This window comes from Delphinapterus leucas, chromosome 16, assembly GCF_059928025.1.
Source record: "Delphinapterus leucas isolate spDelLeu-1000000601 "Yukka" chromosome 16, BTC_Dleu_Yukka2, whole genome shotgun sequence".
Classification (NCBI taxonomy): Eukaryota; Metazoa; Chordata; class Mammalia; order Artiodactyla; family Monodontidae; genus Delphinapterus; species Delphinapterus leucas.
In genome coordinates, this window is record NC_143144.1 from 43,245,257 (window position 1) to 43,268,243 (window position 22,987).

The 22,987-nt window shown below is 34.3% G+C and overlaps 1 protein-coding gene and 1 pseudogene across 5 annotated transcripts in view; one reads left to right on the forward strand and one right to left on the reverse strand.

Moving 5' to 3' along the window:
• The window catches only part of IPMK (inositol polyphosphate multikinase), a 41,940-nt gene extending 22,395 nt beyond the window's left edge, over window positions 1–19,545 (forward strand). For 4 of the 5 annotated variants that reach the window (XM_022569458.3, XM_022569459.3, XM_089897846.1 and 1 more), the window contains exons 4-6: window positions 716–888; window positions 13,023–13,104; window positions 14,343–19,545. In XM_022569458.3, coding sequence (XP_022425166.1) covers window positions 716–888; window positions 13,023–13,104; window positions 14,343–14,965 — 878 coding nt within the window. In that variant the 3' untranslated portion in view covers window positions 14,966–19,545. The remainder of the gene's footprint in view (window positions 1–715; window positions 889–13,022; window positions 13,105–14,342) is intronic. The other variant, XM_022569460.3, reaches the window with a different exon arrangement.
• On the reverse strand, window positions 9,518–9,871 carry LOC111172555 (small ribosomal subunit protein eS27-like pseudogene; annotated as a pseudogene).
• Window positions 19,546–22,987: the final 3,442 nt, after the last annotated feature.

Genomic DNA, 22,987 nt, shown 5'->3' on the forward strand with positions numbered 1-22,987 from the left:
CAGTGCACCTGGACTCTTATTCAAGCTAAAACTATAAGGTCAGCTACCGTGTGTGATAACTGGGATGTTTATTTTTTTACTCGAATCTCCATTTATAATAGTTTTCTGAGGGAAGATGTATACAGGATGCCAAAGTTATTTACAAATGAACTTTTGAGGATTTCTTGTGTTCTAAAAAGCAGGATATTTGTTTTTCCTTTGGGACTAGTAAGACTAGAACGTATATTTGGCAGTGACCATCATTTGGATTGATTTACCTTTCTTAACCTATACCTGTTGTGTCCTCTGTGGAAAGGATTTATTCCTATTACTAATTTTAAATGAAGACTTAAAATTATTAAAATACTGATATCTGCTGAGGCATATGTGATATAAACTATATTCAAAAGGAGAATGTATTCTGGGACAGCTTTAAAATAATCTCATTGCCTTTTTAATGTCCTTGGAAGCCTTATATCTAATTCATACCTTTTGTTTATGGTTGAATATTATTTATTCCATCTCCTGCAAGAGTTTCTCTGTGACATTTATACCTGTTATAAATTTGTTGGTCAGTCTTTTTTTTTTTCTCTCTCTCTTCAGGTGGAGTAATAATAATTGTTGACTCTGGACTTGTTTTAACTTTTTTCTCAGTTTTAAGATTTCCTCATTTTTGTTTTTCCTTGAGTAGTAATATATTTTCCTATTACTAATTAGAGTTTTTCTTTAATAACAGATTTATACCTAAAACTGGAAGATGTGACCCATAAATTTAATAAGCCCTGTATAATGGATGTAAAGATAGGGCGGAAAAGCTATGATCCTTTTGCTTCATCTGAGAAGATTCAGCAACAGGTCAGCAAGTACCCATTAATGGAAGAGATTGGGTTCTTGGTGCTTGGCATGAGGGTAAGAGTGATTTTTAGTGTAATACACACGTTTCTTGTTACATGTTCTTCCCTTGAAAATTATAGATGTCACATATATTTTGGTATTAGGTTATCCATAACTCCCCAGTGTGGGCAGAGATTTTTACCTCTTCTGTTCACTGGTATGTGGGCAGTGTCAGGAATTATTCTGATATACAGAACATGATTAATAAGTAAATGAATAGCTTAACCTCAAGGCTCTGACTCTGATAATTTTGTATTAAAGAAGTCTTAAGTTTAGGTGCAAAATAAGTAACATGATAAGTGAATGTGATATTATTTATGATTTTCCACGAGAAAAGTGCTAAGTTTATATATTCAGTAATTTTTCTGTATATTTAAAACAGAAAAGTGAAATTAAACATTAGCTTATTGTTTCAGACTGTGATTTAAAGCTGTTATTTTCTTTGCTCATGTTTCTCTGGATTGGCAATTTGAGTTGGGCTCAGGTGGTCAGTTCTTCTGATCTCATCCAGGTTCCCTCTTGTGGCTGCACTCATCTGATGGCTCAGCTGGGGCTTGGTGGTCTAAATAACCTCACTCTTATGTCTACAAGTTGATACTAACTGTTGGCTGAGCCTTTTCCCATGAGGTTCCTCATCTTCCAGAAGGCTAAGTGGAGCTTCTTCGTGTGCTACATTCCAGGAAGGCAAGAGTGAGAGCTACAAGAGCTGTTAAAATCTAGGTTAGGAAGTCACTTTCTGTCATTTCTATGGAGTTTTATAGGTCAAAGTACATCATAGGTCCAGTCTATATTGATAGGGAGAAGAAGACCCCACTTCTGATGGTGGGAATAGGGAAGTCAAAATACAAATGGCAGTGTGCACAAGGATGTTGAGGCCATCTTCACAAACAATATGCCACAGTTGAGAATGTGGAATAAAATCCTGTAAATAAATGGTATGCCTAGATGTCTGGAGGTAAAATTTGTATATATGATAAATTATTGCTTCTATAAAAACATAATGGGTCATTTTGAAATTTATCATGTAAGATGATATACAGTCTTCCTTTTGAGTTTTAAACAGGAGAGTTAATAGGAAGCATTATAAATGAATTGTTACTGTGATAGTTAAAACAGCACAGTTGAATTTGGTAGTCTGTAAATAAAACCAAAGAAATTATTGACACAGTTATTTCATTTTAGAAAACTCTAATTAAATGTGGGTATATAGTAAAGGGGAAAAGGGTAGTGGAATAATGGTAAAACAAACATGGAATAAACATCTCAAAGGAATCTGACTGGGTAGTTATTTAAACCTTTACTGTTTTCAAATCTCTCACCCTCCTGCTTTCCTTCTCTTTTAGCAGATAACTTTTCCTTCTGCTTCAGAAAAAATAAGCCATCACACAGGATTTCCTTTAATTTCCTGCTAACAGATGTACATACCTAACCTGCAAGTGCTTTCATTTCCTCCTTATTCCTTCCTGTTACGTTGAAGAATTTTCCATCTTCCTAAGGACAGCCCTTCCCTATGTCCTCTGGATCTCATTGTCTCCCACCTCTTCAGGAGCCTAATACTGTTGATTCTCTCTTGTCCTTTTTATATCTTCAACTTCTGTCTTCCTTTATTCTTTTTTCCTTTTGTTTTAAATATGTTCAAATCACTCTCAAAAAAAAAAAATCAAAACCCATCTTTATCCTGTTCTGCTCTCCAGCAATGGATTTAAATTGTTTCGCCTTTGCACCCAAACTAGTTACATTTGTTTCTCTTGCCTTACTTCCCACTCAGTATTCTTCAACCCATTCCAGTCTGGCTTCGACTTCATCATGCCACTAGATTGGCGTCTCATGAAGTTCCCTAATGACGTCTCTATGTCACTAAATCCAAATGGCATTTTTCATTACTCGCCTTACTTCACTTTGAAAAGCAGCCTTCAACACTGACTAGGTCCTCCTTGAAACATTCCTTTTTGTGTCCATAACACTACACCCTCCCTTGTTTTTTTCCTAAGACCACTTTGCAGTCTTCTTTGCCAGCTCATTTCTTTCTGTTTGTTCTTTAAATATTGAGGGATTCCGCTTAGTTCCATTTTACTGCCTCCCTCTCTTTTTTATTTCTTCCTAGGTAGTGTCCTTTGTTCTCATTGGTTCAGTTTCACTTACACTGATAACTCCCAAACATATATTTTCAGTTTCTGGTTTTTCTTTGATCTCCTAATCTATATAGCTAACAGCCTATTAGACATTTTACTTGGATAACTTAAAGACATCTAGGACTAATATGTAAAAAACTGACATAGATCTGTCTTGCAAAATAACAGCCATAACAGTAGCAGCAAACCTGTTATTCTCTGTCTCAGTAAATGGCATCACCATACGTCCAGTTTTACGAGTGAGAAACCTCACAGTACCATCACCTCTCAGAGCCATCCATCGATCCTGTTGATCTTAATTCCCAAGCACCTGAGTCCCATTGTCAGAATTATTCCTCTCTAGACTAGTATCTTTACTGAACTCTCAATTTCAGTTTTGCTCTTTTCCAGTCTGTTCTCCAAACATTGCAAAATATATATCTATTTGTGACATTCCCCAGCTTAAAAACTCTTCAGTGGATTTCCATTGACTTTAAGATTTGATTTTGCTCTACTGTGTTGTGTCATTTCCCCAGACAAATGAGGTTCCTCTGTTTATATTTTTTAATAACATTTTTATTGAGATATAATTTATATACCATTCAATTCACTCATTTAAGGTATACAATTGATTGGTTTTAGTATATTCATAGAGTTGGGCAGCCATCATCATATTCAATTGTAGAACGTTTTCATCACCCCAAAAGAAATGCCGTACCTATTAGAAGTCACTCCTCATTTCCTTCCAACTTCCAACCCCCTAGCCATAGACAATTCTAATCTACTTTCTGATTCTATAGCTTTGCCTCTTCTGGACGTTTCATATAAATGGAATCATGTAATACAATAGCTGGTCTTTTGTGACTGGCTTCTTTCAATAACGTTTTCAGAGTTTGTCTGTGTTAGCATAAATCAGTATTTTATTCCTTTTTATGGTTGTATGGATATACCACATTTTGTTTCTCCATTTGTTCGTTGGTCAACTTTGGGTTGTTTCTACTTTTGGGCTATTATTAATAATGCTATCATGAACATTCATATACAAGTCGTTATGTTTTTATTTGGGGGGGTAGTTCCTGAATTTGAAATTGGTGGGTGCTATGATTAAGTTTAACTTTTTCAGAAACTGTCAAAGTGTTTTTCCAAAGTTCCTGCACCATTTTACATTTCTACCAGTGATATATAGGAGTTCCAGTTTCTCCACATCCTCACCCAAAACCCAAACCTTGTTACTGTCTCTTTCTCTCTTTTTCTTTTTTTAACTATAAGCCATCCTAGTGGATGTGAAGTGGTATCTCATTGTGGTTTTTATTTGCATTTCCCTAATGGCTCATGGTATTGAGCCTCGTTTCATGTGCTGTTGACCATGTGTATATCTTCTTTGGAGAAATGTCTATTCCAATCCTTTGCCCATTTTTAATTTGGGTTTTTTCTGTGGATTGTTTTTCCACTTTCTTTATAATGGCTTTGGAGTATAAAAGTTTAAATTTTTGAAGTCTAATTTTTTTTTTGTCTTTTGTTACTTGTGCTTTTGGTGTCATAGTTAAGAAACCATTGCCTAAACTAAAGTCATGAAGATTTACTCCTATTTTTCTTCTATAGTTTTAACTCTTACATTGAGATGTGTGTACATTTTAAGTTAGTTTTTTGGGTGTGGTTTGAGGAAGGAGTCAAACTTCTTCTTTTGCATATGGATATTCAGTTGTCCTAGCACCATTTATTGAAAAGACCATTCTCTCCCCCACTGGATGCTCTTGACACCCTTGTTGAAAATAAACTGACCATAAATGTAAGAGTTTATTTCTGGACTCTTAGTTCTCTTTTGTTGATCCATATTGTCTATCTTTATGCCAGAACCACACTGTCTTTTTTTCCCCAGCTTTATTGAGGTATAATTGACATAAAGATATTTAAAGTAAACATTGTGGTGATTTGATATGCATACACATCGTGAAAGGATTCACTCATCTAGTTAATTAACATATCCACCACCTCACATATTTATCTTTTATTTGTGTGTGTGAGAACATTTAAGTTCTAAGTTCTACCCTCTTAGCAAATTTCAGTTACGCAATACAGTGTTATCAATTTAGTCACCATGTTTTACATTAGACCCTCAGACTTTATTCATCTTACAACTGAGTGATGAATACCAACCTCTTCCTGTTTCCCCCACCTCCTCCCAGACCTTAGTAACCACTTTCTACTCTCTCTTTCTATAAGTTTGGTTTGTTTTTTTGGATTCCATGTATAAGTGATGCTGTGCAGTATTTGTCTTTCTCTGTCTGGCTTATTTCACTTAGCGTAATGCCCTTAAGGTCCATCTATGTTGTTGCAAATGGCAGGATTGCCTTCTTTTTCATGACTGAATAATATTACATTGTTTATTTACAGGCGTACCTTGGAGGTATTGTGGGTTCAGCTCCAGACCACTGCAATAAAGCAGATATCACAATAAAACAAGTCACAAGAATTTTTTGGTTTCCCAATGCATATAAAAGTTATGTTTACACTATACTGTAATCTTTTAAGTATGCAATAGCATTATGTCTAAACAAACAATGGACATACCTTAATTTAAAAATACTTTATTGCTAAAAAAGTGCCAAAACAATTATAATGGTAACATCAAAATTCACTGATCACATAACATAACAATATAATAATAATGAAAAAGTTTGAAATATTGCGAGAATTACCAGATGTGACACAGAGACATGAACTGAGCAAATGCTGTTGGAAAAATGGTGCTGATAGACTTGTTCAATGGAGGCTTGCCATAAACCTTCAATTTGTGAAAAACACAGTATCTGTGAAGTGCAGTAAAACGAGGTATGTGTGTACACACCACGTCTTTATCCATTCATTCATTGATGTGCACTTAGGTTGTTTCCATATCTTGGCTATTGTGAATAATGCTGCAATGAACAGGGAGTGCATATAGCACCACGATATCCTATTTCCTTTTTCTTGGGTGTATACCCAGAAGTAGAATTGCTGGATCATAATGGTAGTTCTATTTTTAAGTTTTTGAGGAGCTTTCATACTGTTTTCCATAGTGGCTACACCAGTTTACATTCCTACCAATAGTACTCAAGTGTTGCCTTTTCTCTATATTCTCACCAACACTTGTTATTTGTTGTCTTTTTGATGATAACCATTCTAACAGGTGTGAAGTGTATCTTGTGATTTTGATTTGCATTTCCCTGATGATTAGTGATGTTGAGCACCTTCTGATGTTCCTGTTGGCTATTTGAATGTTGTCTTTGGCAAAATATCTATCCAGTTCCTCTGTCCATTTTTGAATCAAAAAATTGTCCCATCAAATTGTCTGACTTCTTTATATATTTGGAATATTAACGCCTTATCAGATGTGTGATTTGCAGATATTTTCTCAGAACCACACTGTCTTTTTTTTTTTTTTTTTTTTTTTTAATTGGCTGTGCCGTGCAGCTTGCAGGATCTTAGTTCCCTGACCAGGTGTTGAACCCAGGCCCACGGCAGTGAAAGCACTTAGTCCTAACCACTGGACCGCCGAGGAACTCCCAAGAACTACACTGTCTTGATTAGTGTAGCTTTGGAGTAAGTTTTGAAACTAGGAATTGTTAGACTTCCAACTTCGTTCTTCTTTTCCAAGATTGTTTTGGCTGTTCTGGGTCCCTTCAACTTCCATGCGAATTTTAGAATCAACTCGTCATTTCTGCAAAGAAGTGTTGGCTGGGATTTTGGTGTAAGGAATAGTTTTGGATCTGTAGATCAATTTGGGTTCCCCTATTTTTGTTTTCATGGCTTCCTTTATATAGTAGTTAGCAGTTTATAATTACATATTGTTTACTTATCTGAGAAAGGATATGATTGAAGTGTGAAATAATAAATGAGAATGTGAATATAAATTTAATTATGTTATTCTAGAATGTTAAAATTGGGAGACATACCTTGAATTTAGTAGGAGTTATGTTAGGATTTTTTTCAAATAGTTATTTCTTTAGTAGGTGGTAAATTCATTAAACTTTTTAATCACAGTGGGTTTGTAGACTAATAATAAAGATAGACTTGAATAATTTTAGAATGAATGTTCCAAATTTAAAAAATTCTCCTTCAAGACAGTCCTGCCTTTAAATTAAAAAAAAAAAAACCAAACCAAAAACAACCCTTAATATAACTGAATAGACTGAAATTTATCAAATATATCAGTTTTAACATACTTTTCTGTTATGTTTAACCAGTAGTAGGAAGAGGTTTGGTGGGTAGAAGAACATGCCAATTTAGGAATTCCTTATTTTTAAATGACTGTCAGCAATTATACTGTTATTTCCTTGATCCCAAGATGGTGTAGATGATAAGACTCACTTTGATTTAATAAGATTTATTAAGATATGTGTAACAAAAGAGATAGAAACTGAATAGGAACTATAAGAACAAGGGAGTCACAAAAAGAGGAGTATAGAGTGCCTTTGGAAAAGGTGGTATTTTGAACTGGCAACGGGGAAAATAATAGGTAGAAAACCAAGAAGCAGAGCATATTGTGAAATAGGAGTTTATGTAAGGTGACTAGAGCATACTATATGTAGGAAGGTGGGGTGTATTTTAGCTTAGAGTATCAAACTTGAGAGAAGTTAATATATCAGCAGCTTGCTTTGGGACTTCCTGGCTTTTTGACATAGCATCCTTTTGGGTTAACTATTTGAATGGTTGTTTAATTTTCCAGTTTTGTATTGACTCGGAAAACACATGCTATATAACTGTAGGGGTTTATTATATTTATTAACCACAGGTAATTGAAATACAGTTTGTAGAAAGTTACCTGAAATTTCTTTAAAACTTGTGATTCAAGGGCTTCCCTGGTGGCGCAGTGGTTGCGAGTCCACCTGCCGATGCAGGGGACAGGGGTTCGTGCCCCGGTCCGGGAAGATCCCACATGCCGCGGAGCGGCTGGGCCCGTGAGCCATGGCCGCTGAGCCTGCGCGCCCAGAGCCTGTGCTCCGCAATGGGAGAGGCCACAACAGGGAGAGGCCCGCGTACTGCAAAAAAAAAACAAAAACAAAAATAAAACTTGTGATTCAAGATTTTAGATGATTTAATTTTGGATGTTCCAGTATATTTTTGGCGATAACTTAAATTTTTGACAAAGAAATATTTGCACTTGAGAAGTCACGTTTCTTAATCACTGATTCCTAATTACTGGGTGAAAAGATTCTTCTCTTTTGATCTTTAGTTATCACATTGTCTAAAAATCGGACTCTTTTTTTGTATACCTTTTTTTCCTCTGTAATAGTGGATAACAGTGACCCTTCAAATTTCTTTTTTCCATTAGTAGGATTTGAGTTAATAGGAAATGTGTTTTGCTAAAGATATTTGAATTGGTTTGCTTCTGACATGAGTTCCTGTAAAATAAGCAACTCATATGATCCAGGAAGTGCTGGAGCTTTTTTTTGCTTGTTATTCTGTCCTACTCATGTCTTCCAGCTTACCATTCCGTTAAAAATATTTTCAAGGTGGTACTGTAACTTTTTCTTTTTTTTTTTGTGGTACGCGGGCCTCTCACTGTTGTGGCCTCTCCCGTTGCGGAGCACAGGCTCCGGATGCACAGGCTCAGCGGCCGTGGCTCACGGGACCAGCCGCTCCGCGGCAGGTGGGATCTTCCCAGACCTGGGCACGAACCCACGTCCCCTGCATCGGCAGGCAGACTCTAAACCACTGCGCCACCAGGGAAGCCCTGTAACTTTTGATTTACAGATATCTTTGTGATTGACCAAGACTGGACTGGTAGAGACTGAAGAAATTCTCAGACCTCTTTATATTCTAGCTTTAACTAGTAAAGTAGAAGTAAATAGAGATGCCTGAAATTAATACAGCATTGTAAATCAACTATACTTCAATAAAAAAATAAATGAATAAATAAAAATAAGTAAATAGAGGAAGAGAGAATATCAATAAAGGAGTCCCACTGAAACTAATTAGCTTTAGTCTATTTGTGAAATTTAGATTTTTCATATGTGAAATCTAACTTAGCTCAGAAAATACATCCCTGAATAGTAGAATGGTGACAATTTTGAGAATCCTCTTTTTTGGTACATTTCCTAGGTTTTAGTTTACATGACCGGGTATTTGAAAATTCTTCTCACTTGTTTTTTGTGTCTATTTAATATATTTCCTCAGATTATTAATTTCTCAATTTCATCCTTTTTTATTGCAACATAAATGATATATAACATTGTCTTTGTTTGAGTTGTACAACATATTGATTTGTTACATTTGTATATAGCCATATGATTGCCACATAGCATTAGTTAATACCTGTCACTTTGAAAATCCTCTTTTACACATATTTCTGTGCATAGAGAACATGAGTATATTTTTTTAAACACATTTTGGTTATGATTAACTGTTCTTATAAAAATAGTTTTTCTTGTAGTCAAATGTAATTTTGGTATTTATGAAATGCTGTTTTCTATTCATAGTAACACTTTGTTCAAGATAAATTATCTTTCTTTAATAGGCTGTAAGTGGGTGTAACACGGTTCTAATTTAACTTTTTTTTAATCCAAAATGTGTTTATTGGGATGGTTTCCCATTCATCTTGATTCCAGGGGCTTTTAGTGCTGCTTCCATCTGAAAGAGCACCCTTCTGTAAGCCTTGCTTTTCCTCCTGTAGGCTGGCAGAGGATGGTAGAGCAGCCAACACACAAAACTACTGTTTGTGCATGGCTAAAGACGGTGGTGATTTTATAGCATCCTGGGCATTTCACATCCATGAAATAGAATTGGGGCTCTGCATCAGGCGCTTCTTCTTGTGTTTCCTCTTCTCCTCTTCTGGAGAGGGATGAAGGAGATCCTTTGCGAGAGGCATGTTCTCGTGGGGAGGTCGTCACCGTCGGAAAGTGAATAAAGTGAAGCAGACTGAAAGTTATAAAATATCAGTTTCTAAAGCAGTGTATTCTTTTTCTTCTTTTTTTAAAATATTTATTTATTTATTTGGCTTTGCCGGGTCTTAGTTGTGGCACACATGGGATCTTTAGTTGTGGCATGTGGGATCTAATTCCCTGACCAGGGATCAAATTCGGGTCCCCTGCATGGGAGTACGTGGACCAGCGGGGAAGTCCCTAAAGCAATGTATTCTTAATGCTTCTTAAAAATATTTAATTAGGGCTTCCCTGGTGGCACAGTGGTTGTGAGTCCGCCTGCTGATGCAGGGGACACGGGTTCATGCCCCGGTCTGGGAGGATCCCACATGCCGCGGAGCGGCTGGGCCCGTGAGCCATGGCCACTGAGGCTGCGCATCCGGAGCCTGTGCTCCGCAACGGGAGAGGCCACAACAGTGAGAGGCCCACGTACCTCAAAAAAAACAAAAACAAAACAAAACAAAAACAAACAAAAAAATATTTAATTAAAATTTGATGAGCTACATTGTTATATGGCTCAAACTCCAAAAAGTATAGAAATATATACAGTGAGAAGTCACTTTGCACACAGGATACTATATTATAGTGATTTTTTTCTCCAGTGTATCCTTCCAGAAGTATTTTAAACATATACAAGTAAATGCTGCATATATGTATTCCTTTATTGCAAAACCTACCTACTTTGAACACTGTTCTGTATCTTGCCTTTTTTTTTTTGTTTAACATATCATGAAGATTTTTCCATAGTGGCACAGTATTATAGTTTAACCATTTTACTCTGATGGATCCTTTGACTTGTTTCCAGTCTTTTGCTCTTACAAGTAATGTTACAAATGACTAACCGGAGATCTACCTCATTCCACCAGTGTGCTAGGGTATTTATGGGATAAGCTCCTAGAGGGGAATTGCTGAGCTTGTATGCGTTTATAATTGTGGTAGATATTGGCAGTCTGCCTGATATCTAGAGCAGTGGTTTTGAACCAGGGGCAGTTTTATTCCCCAGGGAGTCATTTGGCAGTGTCTGGAGGCATTTTTGGTTGCCACAATTTTGGGGTAGGCTGTGTTCCTGGTATGTTTGAGAGCTGTTTGATTTCAGTGAACTCTTCAGATATGTTGTTCATTTTCCCATAAGAGTAAACATGCCCTTTGTTCATCATATAAATTTCAAATACCTTTTCTCTGTTTGTCTTTCAATTTCTGAATGGCAAAAACACTATGAACATTTTAAAAAACATATTGTATGTGGTAGAAATTTTTGAGTTTTAGTTGGAAATGCCTTCCCTAGTTATCAGTTATTCAAGGATTCTTCTTTCTTGGGGTGGGGAGGCATTTTATTTTGCTCATTTTGATCTTTGATGTATTTGGAATTTATCCTGGTATAAGTTATAAATACAACCTGTTTTTTCCAGATCACTAGTTAATCATACTAACACCATTTAATAATAATCCATCTTTTTCTACTGGTTTAAAATACCATTATCACATACAAGCTTCTCATGTTTTTGATTTTAAAGTACGTTTTAATGGAATTACTATCGCAAAGAGATATCTGCACTCCTGTGTTCATTGCAGCAATATTCACGATAGCCAAGATATCGGAACAACCTAAGTGTTTGTCTACAGATAAATGGATAAAGAAGATGTGCCTCTTTAAACAATGGAATATCATTCAGCCATGAGAAAGAAGGAAATATGAATGAAACCAGAGGGCATTGTGCTAAAGGCAATAAGCCAGCCAAAGAAAGACAGATACTGTGTGGTAGCACTTATACGTGGAGTCAAAAAAAGAAACCCAAAAGACAAAGCTGATCTCATAGAAACAGAATAGAATGGGGGTTTCCAGGGATTTAGGGAAGGGGGAAATGGGGAGATGTAGGTCAGAGGGTACAAACTTTCAGTTATAAGATGAATAAGTTCTGAGGAACTAATGTATAGCATGGTAACTATAGTTAATAATACGATATTGTATACTCGAAATTGGCTGAGAGTAGGTTTTAAGCATTCTCACTGCATACATACACTAAAAATGAGTTAACTGTATGAGGTGATGCATGTGTTTATTTTCTTGATCTTAGTAATCATTCCACAATGTATATGTATACCAAATAATCACATTGTATACTTTAAGTATATACAATTATACTTGTAATTTATTCCTCAGTAAAGTTAGAAAAAGTATAAATAAAATATGTTTTAATATCTAGTAGGATGGCAAGGTTAGTCCCTCCTTACTGATCTTATTTGGATTTTCCTTAGCAATTCTTGATTTTCTATATGAACTTTAAAATTAGCTTATATGATTAAAATAATTGTTGGTGTTTTATTATAATCTGATTTTACTTCTAGATTAATTATATCTTTTATGATGTTGAATCTTCCTTTCTGAGAACATGGGTATGTGTTTATGTGTATATCTTAGGGGTGTTTTAAAGACGTCTTTATATAGATCTTAGGCTTTTTTAGTTTATTCCTATGTTTTATTTCTTTTTTATTTGATTTGTAAGTAGGGTCTTCCATTACATTTTCTAGCCAGTTGTTTGTATATATGAAAGCTTATTTTCTGTTTACTAATTTGTACTGTCACCATTTCAAGTTTTTATTGTTTTTGTTAGTTTTTAAATTGATTTTCCAATATACAACCATTATCTACAAAGAGTAATATTTTTGTTGCCGCCTTTTCAAATTATTATGCCTCTTATTTCTTTCTCTTATCTATTTGCATTTGCTAGAAACTCCAGAACAATATTAGGTAATAATGATGATAAAACACATTGTGGTAAAGTACTTTTTGTGGAAGTTTCTTGTATTTTAGGACAGATGCTTCCTTATTTCTACTTTAAACTTGAGGCTAACTTTTGGTGGATTGAGATGGATGATTCTTTTCATATTGGAAGTACTCATCTGTGTTTTTAAAGAGTTTTCATTGATAGTGTATGTAAATTTGCTAAATTCCTTTTCAGCATGATAAGACAATATGTTTTTTTTTTTCATCTTAACGCCATTAGAATGAATTATATGAGTAGATCTTCCCATCTTTAACCATCCTTGCATTGCTGGGATTCCGTCCACTGCTCCTCACTCCCAGCCCTGGGTCAAGGAGTATTAGTATTTAATATTCAGTGCTTTTTTCTGACAGGTTTATCATGTTCATTCTGATAGCTATGAGACACAAAACCAGCACTATGGAAGAAGCTTAACAAAAGAAACTCTAAAGGATGGTAAGGATTGAAAAACCATACTTTACTGCTTTTATTACTACACAGTTATCAAAATAATTCTAAAGTGATTTCAGTTTTAATTCTCCTTTGGTATAATGATTCAGTTCACAATAAAGTCTTAACATATATGCTTCTAAAATATTTATGGCCAAGATATTATAAAAGCAGTGATAGCACAGATTTCCAGAAATAATATTCCTTTAAAGTTTATTATTAGCTCTATCCAAGATGGGGCAGAACTTAAGAGTGATGTAAATAGTTTGAAGAATTTTTATTTTATGTATACAAAATAATCATCTATAGTGTGCCCTTAACAATTAGTATTTGCCTTGGTATACTTAACCAATAGCAAGCTAATATTCAGATTGGCTGTTGTTTTTGGCCATGCTGTACAGATTGTGGGATCTTATTTCCCTGACCAGGAATCAAACCCATGTCCCCTGCAGTGGAAGCATGGAGCCCTAACCACTGGATTGCCAGGGAAATCCCCAGACTGGCTCTTTATTAAAATATTTCTCAGGCTAATATGACTATTTTTTAGCAGTTTCTGTCCCGAAGTAGGGGAACAGCAAAATTTAATTACATGTATCCATAAATTCCCCAATATGATAAAATATGCATAAATAATTTTATAAGGGGCCTAATCTGATAGGTTAAAACATGTAAACGTCTCAATTTTGAATAACATACTCAACTTGGAGTAGTACTAGTCCCCAAAGTGAGCTCAACTTTTGTGAAAAGACTGATTTAATAAATATTTTCGAGAACATAAATTAAGTACAGTTATGGTTTGGTATTTTGGTAACGGGCTGTTGACATCATTAAAAATGGTTATGATTTGACTCAAGGTTCTAGATTAGTTCTTGAATGTGATTCTAACAAATATGTAATCTTACTGTAAAATTCCTCATAGCAAATGAAGCAAATCTTGGAATCCTGTTCCTTAAGAGAATGTGTAGAGAGAGCACTAAACTAGCAGTCTACCTGTAGTAAATTTTTTGTCTAAATAAGGTATTTCATGTTACATATGTGTCATTTATATGTTTTCTAGCAAGAACATCTTCACCAGGAATTAAGTTGAGCTCCAAGACTTTGTGTTTGACTAGAATTCTTATCTGTTCACTTAATTGCAGGGGCTGATGGGAGAAAATTAAAGAATTGTATCTAAGATGAGATTACTTCCCAAGTGATAGTTATTTCATAATTTCAATATAATGCTAGTATTTTCCTTTTTATAGGAGTCTCCCGTTTTTTTCATAATGGATTCTGCTTAAGAAAAGATGCTATTGCTGCCAGTATTCAGAAGATTGAGAATATTCTGCAGTGGTTTAAAAGCCAGAAGCAGCTTAACTTTTATGCAAGTTCATTACTGTTTGTTTATGAAGGTTCATCTCAGCCAACTACTGCAAAATTGAATGACAGAACTTTAGCAGAAAAGTTTTTGTCCAAAGGACAGCTCTCAGACACAGATGTACTAGAGTACAATAATAACTTTCATGTGTTAAGTTCCACAGCGAATGGAAAAATAGAGGCTTCAGTGGGCAAAAGCTTGTCCAAAATGTATGCTCGCCACAGAAAAATGTATTCAAAAAAGCATCACAGTCAGACTTCGTTGAAAGTTGAAAATATAGAGCAAGACAATGGGTGGAAAAGCATGTCACAGGAACATTTAAATGGAAACGTACTTTCCCAACTGGAAAAAGTCTTCTACCATCTTCCCACTGGTTGTCAAGAGATTGCGGAAGTAGAAGTGCGAATGATAGACTTTGCTCATGTGTTCCCTAGCAACACAGTAGATGAGGGATATGTTTATGGGCTAAAGCATTTAATTACTGTACTGCAGAGTATTTTAGACAATTGAATCCTTTGCTGCAATCTTTTAAAGGGGTGGGGCAATCATAATGAAGAGCAGCAGTTAATAACTGCACTTGTAATGCTGTGTAAAAAATTTGTATTGTGAGTCTACATTTTATTTGTCTTTATACTTTTGGTAGAAGGGTTAACTTTTTTATAATCTTACTCAGGAAAACTAATTATTTGTTCTTTAGAAAACTATAAACAATAAAGAAACTTAGGAATGTTAAGCAGGGAATGTGGTGGTACGTGGCTTAAACATCTATTTGGCTTAAGCAAAATGCAAACCATTATTCAGTCATTACGAGTTTAGTTAGCTTTCTGTAGCCAATTTATTGTGAAATCTCTGTCCACCCATCCTTGACAATGAGCCATATCTAAACTCATTACATTATTAGAACACTTTCAAAAATCTAGAAAGCACAGGTTGATATCCTTAGTATTGCTATGTATGAAGTTATTAAAACTGGAGAAAATTCTACAGAAATAAGTACTGTTTCGGTTTTATATTAAAAGTTCAGACCAGCATATCAAAAGGTGCTTCTTAGAAGTAAAATGGTTTAGAATCATTGTATTCCAAAAGCAGATTTTCACTTTAATTTCCATTTATATACATATTTCAAAATACTTCTTGAAAAAGATCATTGAAATGGACAACAACAACAACAAAAATCTTGACATTAAGGGCACTAAGAATTAGTCTTGCCAAGGTTAGGGAAGAGAGAAGTTATTTGCAAGGAACAAAATGTTTTTCTTTTAAAATCTTTATGGGAAAATTGGAATTTTACTACATTGTGACAAGTATTATAAACCATATAATACCTTTTACTGCAGCTTCAAAAAGGTGGATGATTGAAGCTCTTCTTATTTCTCCTTTAAATAACTTTTGAGAGTTTTTTTCTTTTACAATTCATGTATTTATGTGTCCCCATTTAGTTAAGCAGTGGTATGAATATATGTTGCTAAAAAGTGTTTCTCAGAATTCTAATAAGCAGTGAAGGACAACATCCAGTATTGTGAGTGTTATCAAAAATACTGTGTCTATATTAGTACGTCATACAGAGTTTGGTACATGTCTAAATTCATGCTTCTGTTTCATTCTTACTTAAAACAGTTGTATATCATATTCAAGAGAGAAATTATAATTTAACTTCATGGAAGGGGGGGCAGTACTATTTTTCTTGGAAAAATTAGATTTGTAAGTATTATCTCTGTTTCACATCCACCCCTTTTAAAAAATAACTAGTTATTTGTTATTGGAAACATTCAGAACTTTGAAATTAAATTTGCAAATATGTTAAATGTTTATGTTTTCATTACTTGCACTTTGATTCACTAATAAAACATCTAAGTAGTTAACAGTTTTGCCATATTCCTGGAAATTGTTTTAGACTTGTGAACTGTTAGACTGTTTTCCCCCCAAAATTGCAAATTAAACTTTTAAATTCAAGGGCCTTTTTTTAGTGTGAAGGAAAGTATCACAATTTTATGTTTATCTCACCTTCCCAACCCTCTCTGAGTGTACTTTTGCAAGTACCTGAGCACAAAAAAAAGTAACAAATGCCCTATGGATTCTGTGCTTAGTAAATTTATTAGGCCTGAATACCTTTAAAATTCATATGCATTTGTTTTAGCAAAATTTGATTATTTAAAATGTTTTATTTAGAGTCAGTGTAGGTATTTTCCATAAGGACTTCATATTTTTCTCTGCTGCCTAAATGGGGATGAAGTTCAAGTTCATAGTTAATAGAAATTTTTTAGTTTTACTTTTTTTGTCCCACAGTGTAGACTTTTGTTGTTGTTGTTATTTGGATAGTGGTTCAATAAATCTTAAGCTCATATAATTTAAACACTATTTTGAATCTTAACAAAACAAGAGACTTTTTTTTTTTGTATGGGGTGGTATCAACCTATATGTACAATGAATTTAATAAATTTAATTATTATCAGATTTTTTGTGCATTTTAGTTCAATAAAGTGTGAATCAGTTCCACATTTTCTTTATCCATATTTGGAAATTTAGTTTTGTATAATCAGTGTCTTACCTTTTTGATACAATAGATAATGTTTTGTTTTAATAAAACAAGAAACACTTTTATCTTTTGTTCTTCAGGGAAGGGATTCACATTTAATTCTGTTTGTTTACATTTTTTTTCACTGTTATACAATGCCCATTTTATGTTACTTTATAAGTAAGCTTACATGTAACAACAAGTATCTATTTGTGTTATCTACATGTGACTATTTTACTGTCTAGTCCAGTCATTTAACATTATGCTAAAATTTACCACTGTGGGGATGAATGATCACTATTCACCAAGCATATTTAAACATTTAAATGTTCAAGAAATAATAATAAGGATATAGTTTGGGTTAATAGGATTCCGTAGTTTTTTCCCCCTAGGAAATATAAATGATTTTAGTGTATTTCTTATGGAATGCACTCATGAAAAGGACTTTAAGAAATTGTGGATAGTGAATAATACATTTCTCTAATAAAAATTTAAATTGTACAATAGTTTTATAATAAAGTATTTACATTAATTGATATTTTAATATGGATGAAGTTACATAGATTCAAATAAATTAAAATTGATAATAAATGCTAAATATTTTATCTGAATAGTTTTTCAAGAAACAGTTGTGAAAATGTGTGTATTAAATGACTGTAACATGGAGCATGTGGTATTTTCAACTCAGTATTCGTTATTTGTTTTATGTGTCTGGAAATTGTACTTACTATGCCTCTTTACACTACAATTTGCTGTTGTGGGACTTTAGATTGTGTTCAACTGAATAAGATCTTTTTTTATGATTTTAATTGAGTATAATTTACTATTTTATGATTTCCAAGATGATGTTCTTCATATCTCTATACCGTATACACATCAAATTAATAATGTAACTTGAGCAGATAGAATTAATTTTCAGAGATATCGCAGTTGCCATTTTCTTGTTTCATGCAACTGGAAACATATTTGTTTCTAGGACTTGGAATATTAAAGATGATGTAGGATGAAAGAAAATGGTAGAACAATGAAAGAATTTTATTTGTGAAATTACAGAAATTTTGTCCACTATTTTAAAGCATTGTCATCAGTTTAGTACCATTTGCTCTTAGTAGTTTGGCATTTGATACTTTAAAACTTGATTTGCTTTAAAAATTGTTTACAATGCTTTGTAATAATCTTCCTTATCCAGTGCCTTTAACCTTGATTTGATATATTTGTAGCCTTGGTTATCCTTCCATTATATCCTGTAATGTCTTCATAGCCTAGACTTCAATTAAAAAAAGTCAATTTGGTCATGTAAAGAGGTTGCAATTGTCTATTAATGCTTTAGGAAAACAAGTCATGTTGTGTATGGAGGCCAGGCATCTTAGTTCATTCAGAAATATAAATGTGACATTTTTAACCCCTGAATATATAATTGCGATGCAAAGCCCTTACATTTCCAGCATTCTCTCTAGATGGGGGTGGGTTGGGGGCTAAATTAAAATAGAGATATGGAGAAATGCTTATTTAAAGATAATAAAGTTAACTAGCATTCAACTTTGTGTAAAGATAAGGTAATAATTGAGTTGAGGTGAAGCAACTAACAATATGTTAAAGAGGTTAAAAATAATACTTTGCAGCATTGTAACCTCTATTTGACATTTGAGTTCAGGTAATAATTATAGATAGCATTAGAAGGCCTTAATTTTTCACTTTTGCTGGTAAAGGTACGTTTACTTTGTTCATGTAGAATAGTGTTTTAACATAACATTACTGTGAAAAACATTCCATTACATATTCACAAGCAAATTACTGCACATTTAAAAAATTGTACTTTACAATTTACTGCAAATATTTTAGGGCTCAATCTTCAAATCATTTGTATTTTAAATTTGGCAATGAATATGAAATTACTTTTTTGACTTATAGAATGATTGTATTGTTACTTAAAATGCTCGTTAATATTTTAAGAAGGTTGGAGTCTCCATGTTTCTGGAGTTAATATTTAAATTCTTATTACTTATTTTGATAGTGTTTAGTAAGAGGAAATAGTACTCATGCGATTAAACAAATTAGAATATACTGTAAAGAGTATTTTTAATTGTTAAATTTGTCATCACTGAGGTTAAATTTTGGCCTGGTATTCACTTACAATATATATTAACACGTTTAATTATGAAGTGAAATAGTCTTGAGTATGATGTATGATGCACCTGCATATAAATGGATATGGTGTGCACAAAGACACTTTACTGTGGGAATTGAACTGGAAGATATATGAAAGCATGTGAAATTGCACCTAAAATTGTGTGTTATTAGTGACTATGCTAAATTTATTGTACTTGATGAATGAATGTATTTAGTCAAAGTTACTTTGGTTTAAATGTCTAAACAATGTCTTTTTTAAAAATGTGTTTGTAATTTGTACTATTGATGGGGGGGTTCTTGGACTGCAGGGGTTGTTGTCAATGTGTGATTTGTGTTTTTATTTTATAGAATCATCTAATGTGATATACCGATTTTTATATAAGTGATATTTAGATAATTCTAATTACTGTATATTTGACAGCCTATTAAAATGTTTTGCATTGGAGCTTTTTTCATTAATTGTAGTATGCTAACAAAGTCACAGTAGTTTGAAAATAACTTGTTCATTCAACAAATATTTGAGTACATGTTATATACCAAAAACTATAGGGATCATTAGAGATTCAAAGATGATTAAGGCGGGATGTTAATGGAAAGAAGCATATGCATTGGAAATGAAAAAAGTATGTAAACTATTTTGTTTGAATATTTATTTTTTCTATCATAGTCTAAAATCTTTGGAATCAATCTAGTAGGAGAAGTAGACTATAGGAGAAACAAGTTGACTTGGCTGTGAAAATATATACTATAATTTAAAAACACCAGGAATAGGTAAGATATTTTTGTTTGTATTTTACATGAATCAGTTACTTAATTAGTGACCAAGTTTTTTTTTTTTCCCATTCATTAATTAAAAAGAAAGAGCACAGTCCAATACCTACCTATGCCTTATCAGGCAGTGTATTTGGCCTTTGGAGATTTTAAAAAGTTGAATAAGGGATCTAGTACTTGTCCTCAAGATATGTGCTGTCTGGTAGAAGAAAACCATGTAAATGTGGGAAAAATGTTATTGGGGCTATGTTGTATACTTACCAATAGCCAACAGGGATGGAGAGGGGAATCAGTTTTGAATAGCATGTAAGGGGGTGAACAATTCACAGACTCACAGCAGTTGTGAGTCAGAGCTCTCAGAGGTGGTATGGCGTTACTCTTTTACGCTGCTGCTGTGAACTTTGGGGAGGAGCAGTTCTGTGTGAAGTACACTCCCTCAGTATCCACAGGGGATTAGTTCCAGGGGCCCCCACCTATACCAAAATCCATGGGTGCTCAAGTCCCTCATATAAAATAGTACAGTCAGCAGTCCATATCCATGGGTTTCAAATCTGCAGATACAGAGGGCCTACTGTATATTTATCTAAAAACTGTATATAAGTGGACTCACCCAGTTGAAACCCTTGTTGTTCAAGGGTCAACTATAGTTTCTTCCTTTTTAAGACAGGCTGCCTAAGGAAGAAAAAAAAAAAAAAAGACTGGCTGCCTAACTGCTGAAAATAACAGGGGATCCCGTTGCCATAGTCTCCAAGTTAGGGCTAAGTATAGGAACTAAATAAAACCTGAAATGAAATAATAAGTGAAAATAATAGTATAATTAAGAGTGAAAGTAATCACTTGGGGGTCTTGTTAAAAATGCAGATTCTGATTCTGCAGGCTTGTGAGGGGTCTATGATGCTCGTGGTTCATGGACCACACTTTGAATAGCAAGGTTTTCTAAAAGATTTTTTGGGGGGTGGAGTGTGTAGTGGAACTTGGATTACTTTGATCCAAGGAACAGAGCTGTTTGAAAGCCAGGAGAGTGCTGAGAAAGAAGTGGGTTTACAGTGTGCGAAAATACAGCCAGCAACGGTTCAAGGTAATATGGCCATTCTCAATTGGAAGAAAAGTTCATTAGCTATGTGAGACAGACCATTAAACCTTCCTTTGGTAACAGGTGTTAAGAATTCTGTAATAATAGACTTGTCATTTTCTATTACTTGTATGTGAATGTTGACTGCTTTGCCAACTGAAGGAAACATTTCTGCATATGCTTGTTAATTATGTTGTACTTGCCATCTAACAACATTCTAGAGTTGCTTTAGGCATAAATGACATGATTGGTTTAGATACTCTGAAATATTTTTAAGTCAGATCTGTGTGTTTCTAAGAGAAGTTAGTTTAAATTGTTATTAAGTTAATATAATTTGACAAACTACTTTGGGATGGGCACAAAAAAGGTGATGAATGTGGAAGCACCATGTGGACACATGTTAGTCTATGGAAGAATAAAGAGTATCACATACATTTTGAAGAATATAAACTTAAGTTAAATGTATAGGCTTAATTTACAGCTTATAATTCAAATATCCTTGTTTTTTTAAACTTGTAAAGAAACCATAATATCTTAACTTTTAGTTTTCATCAGTCTTAACTTCCATTTTTCACTCCCTAGTATGGTTGACCCTAATCCATCTAGGTTATGCTTGAGGCAGAGAGGACAGTCTAAGTTATGGTAGCCTGACCACTCTGTCAGCAATTATTTCTGCATAACACCTCAAAATGTAAGTGGCTTAAACAGTCAACCATTCTTTATTATTTGTATGGATTTGCGAGTCAGTTGAGTTTTTCTGGGGATCTTGGCTGGACTTAGGTTTCTATCGATAAAATCAGCTGGCAGGTCACCTGAGTGGAGGCTAGTGAGGATGGGTTGTGAGCTAGTCTAGTCAGGCTAGCTTAGGTATTTTCTCTTAATGGTAGTAGGGGTCCAAGAGAAGATGCTGAAACATGCTAACAGGTTTCAAGCTTGTTTGAGTCAAGGTTGCTACTATTGCCAAATCCTGAGTCAGTGTGGGAGGATACTACAGAAGGACGTGATGCTGGGAGGCCACAATGCAATCAATAGCATACTCCAATCTCAGGCCAGCTCACACAGGGCACCAGGAGACTGAGTCTTAACATATCATGGTCCATGGTTTCATCAGGAAGCAATATTGAATCAAGTTAGACAATGGATATTTAATTCTGGTGATGAAATCAGGCAGAAGGGCAAGGAGCATATGCAAATTTTAAAATCTCTTTTCTTGTTCCTTTTTTTTTGATTTCATTGAAGCTTCCACCCATGACCTCCCCTAGGTAGAACCCACTGGGCAGTTTCACAGTGTTGCCATCCTCAATTTATATATATATTTTTTAAATTTGATTTGATTTTATTTATTTTTATACATCAGGTTCTTATTAGTTATCTGTTTTATACATATTAGTGTATGTATGTCAATCCCAATCTCCCAATTCACCCCCCCCCACTGCTTTCTCCCCTTGGTATCCACACGTTTGTTCTCTACATCTGTGTCTCCACTTCTGCCATGCAAACTAGTTCATCTGTACCATTTTTCTAGATTTCACATATATGCATTAATATACGATATTTGTTTTTCTCTTTCTAACTTCACTCTCTAGGTATGACAGTTTCTAGGTCCATCCACGTCTCTACAAATGACCCAATTTCGTTCCTTTTTATGGCTGAGTAATATTCCATTGTATATGTGTACCACATCTTCTTTATCCATTCATCTGTCAATGGGCATTTAGGTTGCTTCCATGACCTGGCTATTGTAAATAGTGCTGCAATGAACATGGGGGTGCATGTGTCTTTTTGAATTATGGTTTTCTCAGGGTATATACCCAGTAGTGGGATTGCTGGGTCATAGGGTAATTCTATTTTTAGTTTTTTAAGGAACTTCCATACTGTTCTCCATAGTGGCTGTATCAATTTACATTTCCACCAACAGTGCAAGAGGGTTCCCTTTTCTCCACACCCTCTCCAGCATTTGTTGTTTGTAGATTTTCTGATGACATCCTCAATTTATATTACTATGTTGTTATAATTTGGGGAGTGGTTTGGTATCCTCAGCAAT